Source organism: Gavialis gangeticus, unplaced genomic scaffold (assembly GCF_001723915.1).
Source record: "Gavialis gangeticus isolate Ggan-Ray unplaced genomic scaffold, GavGan_comp1, whole genome shotgun sequence".
Taxonomy (NCBI): Eukaryota; Metazoa; Chordata; order Crocodylia; family Gavialidae; genus Gavialis; species Gavialis gangeticus.
In genome coordinates this window covers 33508937-33518070 of record NW_017729034.1, presented here as the reverse complement: position 1 = coordinate 33518070, position 9134 = coordinate 33508937, and the positions used below count along the sequence as shown (strand labels likewise).

General features: G+C 43.5%; 1 protein-coding gene across 1 annotated transcript in view; it reads left to right on the top strand.

Moving 5' to 3' along the window:
• Positions 1-9134, top strand: part of BIRC6 (baculoviral IAP repeat containing 6) — a 414467-nt gene that overhangs the window by 34463 nt on the left and 370870 nt on the right. Inside the window, exon 10 of the mRNA XM_019526709.1 lies at positions 2231-2289. Coding sequence (XP_019382254.1) covers positions 2231-2289 — 59 coding nt within the window. The remainder of the gene's footprint in view (positions 1-2230; positions 2290-9134) is intronic.

Genomic DNA, 9134 nt, shown 5'->3' with positions numbered 1-9134 from the left:
CTACTATAAGAGTGCAAAGCCCAGCAGACACCACCTGTTAATAGTTGCTGGAAGGAAAATCCAACTTCTAATTCTGTTTTGGAGAGTTCTGAGCTCTGCATATAGTCTAAAGAGTTGATCAAACATAAGAGGCAAGGGGGAGCCCAGTAGTACTGGACTGAGGAGCAAACATCTCTGTTATTGGGGTGCATCGATCAAGATTTTCAGGGCCAGTACTGATAGCCGATGATTAACCAACCATATCTATAAGCCTATCCAATAACCAATGTTTAGTAATAGTGCAAGGCATTTTAAACTACTGACACAAACCTTTTGTTTGTTTGGATTTTTTACATTTATAACACACGCATGCACTCATGCCTCCTGCCTGCTCTGGCCCTTGATGAGGAAGGCAGTGACCACTTTATTCCCACGCACATCGCCACCTTGCCCGTGGGTCCTACCTGCAGCCCTGTGCAGCGTGTGCTGCCATCCGAGGTGGGCGGGGCAGACCCTCACACAGACGATGATTTTGGGCAAATTTGGAGCTCCCAGACCATGCTGCTGCATCTGTGCCAGTGGGCCCTGTGCAGCTGAGTTCCCATGGATGCTGGGGAGAAGTGGTGTTTGCCAAGGTACCTGGTGGAGTGGAATGTTCTGACATTTTACCCCACCCGCACACAGCCCAACATCTTGGTGGCAGCCCTGGTGCTCAGGTCCCTGCTGCATGCACGGCATTATCATGACATTGTAAGTGTCCCTTTGTTGGTGAGCATAACGTCCTGTGACCACTCCCTGGCTCCCCCTCTACACATTCTGGCAAGCAGTGGGAGGAAGTCTGTCATGGGCTCAGGCTGGCATCAGGGTGTGGGGGCCAGATTACGCTTGCTTCTGACACATGGCTGTAATTATCGGCTACAATGACCAAAAAAAGATGAGAGCTGATAACATCATTTCTTCTTTTATTGATGCAGATCCAATAGCCAACCAAACCAATGTATCGATGAACCCTTATCTGTTATCCATCGAACTTGTCAGATGTGCTCATTCATAAACAGGGGTCCTGATATTCTCTAATTTAAAAAAATCCCCAATTTTCAGTCCAGAGCAATTTCCAGATTCTCAGGCCTTGGAGAGTTCAGATGGTTGAAACAAGAGGATGATCTGGTAACCAGGAGCATCTATACACGTGCTCTGGAGGCTGTGAGAGAGGGGAGGAGGTGTGTGGGGGTGCATTTTAATTTAAGTGGCTCTCAGGAGCCACTCTAACTAAAACAACTACAGTGTATTGTGTACTAAGTGGCCTGCACTTCAAAATGACAGTGTTCAATGAGCTTTAGTTAAAGGGCCACCACTGTCATTTTGAAACGTGGGGATGCTGAATACACACGACAGTGAGGCTGCTGGAGTGTTCTAATTGGAACATTCCACAGCCTTGATTAATTGGGTCTACTTCAACCATTCTAATTGGAACGCGTCAGAGCAGGTGCCCCACATGCATATGGACACCCCAGGACTAGTCAGAACTGAAACTGACCTAAGGAAGATCGGGATCCCTGGAAATCTCATTTTACATGGCCTCAATAGGGGTAAGTTCTACTGGTTCACTTGTGTGTTAGACTCTGCAAATGAAGAAACCTAATCTCCCATTAAGGGGTTGAGCATGCATAGGCCTTGGTAAATACTATAACTGCAGACAGAAAGATGTAGAGCAGTTTGGTTAGGAAGCAGCTTTTGGTGGCAAAACAGGCAATGGTTTATTAAAGGACATCTTATCCCTAAAGAGCTGCTTGACTTAAAAGTGAAGCTACTGTGAAAGTTAGCATTTTAGTCATGGCAGTTCTTTACAAGTAACTATACAGGTGAATTGCAGTCCAGGAGAGGCTGAGACAGATTCAGAACACCTCTAGGTTCCTTGTAGTTGAGTTCTGTGCCTTCTTTCCTAGCTGTATGTTGAGACTAGTAGTATTATTCATGTCCAGTGCCATGTACAAGATGATGAGTCCATGGTAGATTCTGTAAAAGCATTAACATTCCTTACAGAATCATTGGAGACATGTCTTCAACTAACACAACAAATTACATCTCTCTCTAGAACTGTTGAAGTGCAGTTTGACTGCTCTCTTTCAGAGGTGTTCACTATGAAGAACTTCAAAGGAGGAAGCTTCTTGTGGTGGTGTTTTTTTTTGCAGAGAGCATACTCTCATACAGTTTTCTCTTTTTATCTCCTTGATCCATGTTTTGCTTTTAGTGATGACCTGTTAGAGGATTCAGATAGTGAAGAGCATTCCAGATCAGAATCTGTGACAGGTAAGTGTATATTTTTAAAATATAAGGATCTTTGTAAAATCTATTGAACTTCAGTGTTTTTAGGTTAGGAGAATGAAGTTAATGTATACCCTACATTCTTATACAAAAAGTTGAAATATGACCTTGAAATACATGGTTGTGTTTACAGCTGTGCTGTATGTATACAGGTGCTTTGTAACAAACTAAATCATTACAGAAATGCAAGGTGACAAAACATGTCCGGATTATATAAATCATCTGATGAAGGGTGCAAACTATGTTATGGACACTTTTTTTTTTTTTCTTTTAAGAAAAGGAGTGAAAATATGAGTACATATACACTCTAGTTACATAAGTGACTATTGAGTAGAAAGATCTAAACTTGCTTTTAGGCTAGCTAGTTTAAATACAGATCTAACTGTAGCAGTAAGGAACTCTGCACAGCCTGATTTACCCTGCTGAAGCTGATTGCAACGTAGTTGTAGCCTGTTGAAGTGACATATAACTATGTTTTGCATTTTAAGTTGTACAAAGTATTAGAATGGCAGCATCATCAGATGAAGTTTATCCCTGTAAAAGTATTGTAATCAAATGAATTATGTTTTGACATCTGGAAATAAAACTCATTTAACTAACAATTGTTAGATGTGAAGCTGGAGGTACGTTAAATTTTCAAATAGCAACAAAATAATTTATTGTAAGTTTAAAGCAAAAAAAAAAAAAAAGTAACAACTGAGGAAGAGTGTCTAGGCTGCCCTGAAAGTAGGTGAACAAGTGTCAGTATATTTTATAATTACTTATATAACCTAACATATTCAAGGGGTAATGCTAAAATAAAAAAGAAACAAGCTATTCATAGTAATTTCTATAGATATGATTTTATAAGAAGTTTAACATTTAATTTTTTTCATAAGGACTTTTATACAAAAGAAAGAACCCTCTTCCTAATTGCATTGCATCCTTATTTAAGAATTACCTAAATTGTTATAATAAAGAAATTTGCCATATCTGAAAAGCCAAGTAGTAGTGATACAAATACAGTCGAATATGTTCATAAGGATATTGAATATATAAAACAGACCAGCAAACAACTGAGTAAACATTCAGTTCACTCTTAACTGAAGGATGGCGTACCTTAGTCCCAGCAGACTTTCTTAATTCTTTATACAGTCTGAATGAATATATGAGACGGTAACACTTAAGATAGTATGGGCTCGTTCAACAAAATCAGCTGTCCTTTGTATGAGGGCATGACTAGCAGACACCATATTATACATAACAGGCTTTATTTACACAATTCTGAATTGCCTGTTTAGACCAAGTCAACAAGATGTGATTTCTCAATGCAAGTTTAACGGTGACTAGCCAAAAGTGAAGTCTAAGGCAATGGATGAAATAAGTTCACAAGTTTTGGAGTTAGTGGTTTATCTTCTTTGCAGATTCAGGAAGGTGACTTTGCTTTAATGTATACTTAGCTGAAGTATAAATTAATAGGTTATCTTTGCAAAGCTTTTGGATTTTCAGATTTTTCCATGTCAGAGCCCTTGCAGAAGAGAGCTTTCCCATCTCTAGGACCTGGGAGCAAGCTACAACAGCATTCTGGGCCAGGGTTGCTGCATGAAGAACTTTCCAAAATTCTTTGCATGTGGAGCAGCCTATTAAGAGAGGCCCAGAATTGGATTCTTCCAGGCAGTGTTTTTTTTTTGTTGTTTTTTTTTTTTAAGATGCTTCTTTCACTGGCTTAGCTTATGCCCCCCCCCCCCAAAAAAAACCCACCCACAAAACATCCCCCAAAAAAACACAAAACAACAACCCCCCACAAAAAACTCTTACATTCCTCAGAAAGCCAGACTTTATTTTTAAAGTTCAAGAGGCAGCATCTCTCTCCTTAGAACTAGCAGCAGGTCACAATAGCTCTGCTCCCAGCTTGTATGTAAGTAAATCTGTGCTGAAATAACAGAGCTAACCATAGTACCCAGCTGGTGTGTGAGCAGTGTCCACACTGAAACAGTTCTTCAGGCTCTGCGGGACCTTCTTCACTGAAACCAAATGAATTAGTGGCATAGAACAGTGTGTGCATGCCTGTCTTTTCCCCTCCAAGATCTGCCCTTGCCACTCCCCTGGGCAGGGGGACCCTTATTTCCATGATTTGCAAATCAAACAGGAATGCTTCACTGGAGCCTGCTATATCTTGGGGAGAGGTAAGGTTCCCTGTCCTCACATAACATCAAGGAAGATGAAATTCCTTCTCCCAACTAACATTTAGGTAAGATTAGCACTGAGAGGGGTGAGAGACGCAAGCCTTTTCCCTTCTTGCAAACTGTTTTACCTACAAGGCTTCAGCTCATACAGAAGGTGCTGGCTTGCTTCTGTAACCCATCGATTTATAGATGCTAGGGTCGAAAGGGACCTCAAAGGATAATTGAGTCCAACCTCCTGGCAGTGGCAGGAAAATGTGCTGGGGTCATGTGACCCCAGCCAGATGCTTGTCCAGTCTCCTCTTGAAGACCCCCAAGGTAGGGGATAGCACCACCTCCCTTGGAAGCCCATTCCAGATTGTGGCAACTGTAACGGTGAAGAATTTCTTTCTGATGTCCAACCTAAATCTACTGTCTATCAGCTTGTGGCCATTGTTCCTGGTTATTCCAAGGGGTGCTATAGTAAACAGAGCATCTCCTATTCCCTGCTGCCCACCCTGGTGAGCTTGTATACTGCCACAAGATCCCGCCTCAGCCTTCTCTTGTGGAGGCTGAAAAGGTCCAGGTCCTTCAGCCTTTCTTCATAAGTCTTCCCTGCAGGCCTCTAACCATATGAGTGACCCTCCTCTGGACCCTCTCAAAGTTGTCCGCATCACTCCTGAATTGCGGTGCCCAGAATTGGTTGCAGTACTCTAGCTGTGGCCTGACCAGTGCCGCATAGAGGGGAAGCATTACCTCCCTGAACCTGTTTGTGATGCACCTAGTAATGTATGACAAAGTGCGGTTAGTTATGTTAATGACTTTGTCACGTTGACGATTCATATTCATTCTGGAGTTGACAACTCCTCAGATCTCTTTCTGCCTTTGTGCTGCCGAGAAGGTCATCCCCCAGCCTACAGATGTGCTGGTGATTCCCTCTCCCTAGGTGCAGCACCTTGCACTTGTCCTTGTTGAACTGCATCCTATTCTTCTCTGCCCACTTCTCTAACCTGTCCAGGTCTGTCTGGATTCGGTTTCTTCCCATCAGTGTGTTTTCTTCGTCCCATAGTTTGATGTCATCTGCAAATTTGGACAGAGTGCTTTCCCACACCCTCATCCAGGTTGCTGATGAAGATATTGAACAGCACTGGCCCAAGGACAGAGCCTTGGGGGACTGCACTGCCCACATCTTTTGAGGTCCATACCAACCCATCTACCACCACTCTCTGGGTACGACCCTTAAGCCAATTTGCTACCTATGTGACTGTGTAATCATCTATGGCACAGCCATTCAATTTATTTATAAGAATAGGATGGGATATCATGTTGAAGGTCTTTTTAAAGTCCAAGTAGATGACATATACCTTAACAGTCTGTATCTAAGCATTTAGTGACCTGGTCATAGAAATAAACAAGGTTAGTGAGGTAGGATCTACGTGCTGTGAGCCCATGCTGCTTGCCCTTCAGCATTATATTACCCACTGGACTCCTAGAAATGTGATCCTTGATAATTTTTTCAAAGTTTTTTTCCCAAGGACAGAAGTGAGACTAACTGGTCTGTAGTTACCCGGTTCCTTCTTTCTCCCCTTCTTGAAAATGGCTAATTCAGGAGCGACACATAGCAGGTGCATGTGCGCTCCCTGAGAGCGCGGGTGCACTCTGTCAGGCTGCGCTTACTGTTTAGCCGGCAGGTAGGGGGGGCAGGTGGGAGCACCAGTCCCCCCCCTGCAAGCACCAGCCAGGGAGTGGGGCTGCCAGCAAAACCAGCCGCACTGCTTCTGGAAGCGGTCGCAGGAGTTCCAGAAGTGGTCCAGTCCCCTGGTCAGTGGGATTGGCTGCTGGGGGACACCCCCCCCAGTCACTGACTGGTGTCAGGGGGCACATGCCCCCCTGACTAAAGAGGCACCAGACACCCATGTCTTTCAGCACCCTTGGATGGAGCTCATCTGGTCCCACTGATTTAAACACATCCAGCCTCTCCAAGTGTCTCTTTACAAAGTTGGCACTGAGAGCTGGTGGGCTGGTGCTTCTCCTGCTTCTGTCAAGAATGCATTTGGGAGATTTGTCTAGATCCGAGTTCAAGAATTCATTGAAGAGCTCTGCTTTGTTCCTCCTATCTGTCATGTACTGCCCTTGCCTGTCCTGTAGGGGTCATATACTGCCCTGCACCTTCTTTTTGCTCCCTATATACCTTTTGAAGAACTCTTTGTTGTCCTTATTTTTTGTCGCCAGCCTAAGTTCTAATGTTGCTTTAAACTTCCTAATTGATTCCCTGCAAGCGTGAGCCAAGGAGGTATACTCCTCCTTGGTAGCTACCCCTTCTTTCGCAGCCTGTATGCCCCTCTTTTTGTCTTTAGGCTTTCCTGGAGTTCCCTGTTTATCCAGGAGGGTTTCGTGGCCCCTTTGCCCCCTTTTCTATGCAGTGGGATGGCCTCCTGTGCCCAAAAGATCACTTCATTGCATAATGACCACCCTTCCTGGACCCCCACTTTGTCAATGCTCTTGAGCTTTAATGCCCCACTAACTAATCTCCTAAGCACACTGAAGTCAGCTTTTCTTAACCCTTCTCATGCCGATGAGTCATTTGTCTCCCAGTGGCTCTGGCTTCTTATTTGTGTTTGGTTCTTTCTCAGTGTGGACCCAGCATCAGGGCACATGGTGGAAGAAGTGGTTCAGATAATTTTCCTTGTGAGATGAACTTGTTCTTTCCTTTCCAGCCTCTCCAGTGAAGATCATTTTGTTGCTACACCTTTTCCTTAGAAAGGCTCCTTTTCCACATCTCTTGGGTTTTAGCCATGGGTTTGTGAAGTTTCTTGCTCACCAGTTGGGTTTTGTAAAAGGACATCAGTGTTAAAATCTCTGAGAGAGTCTCTCTCTAGATCTGTGGTTCTCAGCTGGAGTGCTGCAGGAACCTCTCAGGGGTGGTGTTGCTGCTGCAGGGTAGAACTGCCCTGCACACCTCTATTTTCAAGAGGCATGTCAAAGCTGAACTTAGAAGCAGCTGCAGCAGAAAGGCACAATCTGCCTTCCTTACATTGTGTAGGAAGGGACATTGCTTCTGCTGTAGCTCTTCCTGGTTTGGCTCTGACATGCATCCTGAACAGGGAGGTACGTGAGGCAGTTCTGCCAGGTTGCTGCTGTTGTGCAGTGAAACTGCCCTGCACAACTTGTTTTTCAGGAGACATGTTGTTGTCAAACTTAGAAGAGCCACGACAGAAAATGTACCTTTCTGCTGCAGCTGTTTCTCAGTCGGCTTTTATGTGCCTCCTGAAAAGAGGTGCTTGGGGGAGTTCCACCAACACCATACAGGGTCAGACCAGGAAGGGCTGAGGCAAGAGTGCATGCTTCTGCCATACCATACCTGTTTTTTGACCTGGCTCTGTGGGAGGTGCCTGGTGCAGTTCTACTTAGTCATAGCATGACACTCGTGGCCTGCCTCCTCCCCCTGCCAGTACCTAGGTCTTGCATATCTTTTTTTCCCCCTGTTTACCCCACCCACTCCCTTAGTGCTCTCTGTATTGGGCTGCACTTGAAGCCCAGTACATTGTCCCTGCTGGCCAGATGAGTCCTGGGGCCACAAGGCACAGTATTAATATTAGTAATAGACTTGAAATGTTTATATTATATTCATGACATATTTATATTAGTTTCTTTAAAATGGGGTGCCTTCAAATTCTGAAAAGTTTTGGAGGGGTGCCTCAAGCCTAAAAGGGTTGAGAATCACTGCTCTAGATCCTCTGAAGAGAGTGTGTGCTTTTTTGTTTTGTTTTTTTAAGTGAAGTAGAAATCATTATCAAGACCTATTTGTACCTAAGGGGTTAACAGATCTGCCTACGGTTAAATCTGTTGTAGTCTTTTTAGTAAAAGGCAGTCATAACGGTGAAAAGTATTTATGCTAGTCCCTCAGGTGGGAGAATAAGATCACCTCTAAAGGTATGGCCAGTGATTCTCAACCAGAGTGCTATGCACCTTTGAGGTACCTTGAGATCATTTTGATGGTGCCTTGGCATGCCATGCAGTGTTCGCACTATTAGGTGTGCAGTATGTTTCACAAGATTAAACCCAGAGATTTCAAATAGTAATTCATAGTTTTAAAAACTTTCTGACCTTGTGTCTTGGTTTCTTTGCAACAAAAGTATATCTCTATTATTTCTTCTGTACTCAAAAAAACAAAAACAAAAAAAGCAAAAACAAAAACAAAAACAAAGAGCTGGCATTTTCAGAGTTCCTCGAGTGTAATGAGTTTGAGAACCACTGGTATGGGTACATAAACAAGTTCTTGGAAGGCAAGGTAGGGAATGAAATTGGAGCACCTCAAACTATTTTGTGGTACCTGCACTTGTGTATTCTCTTACCCTATGGTAAATTCAAAGTAGCTTGCCACATTTTTAGTGAAGGGTAAGCTGCCCTGTATACTTTCTTCCTGATATGATGTTGGCAAGCTCTTCGGGGAATGGAAATAAAGAAGTCACTAAAGCTGTAGACGCATTCTTTTTTTCTTTCCAGTGAGCTGATCTGCAAAGTATTGCATCTCTGCAGGTATTCTTTCAAGCATCTCCACTTCCAAGTTACAGTATGGAGATTACACTAACAGAGAAGCCTGTTGCTGCTTCTCTTGACAGCTACAGGACTGAAACTTAGCTTCTCTGAAGAATCAACTACTTTTTTTTTTTTTTTTTTAGTTTGCAA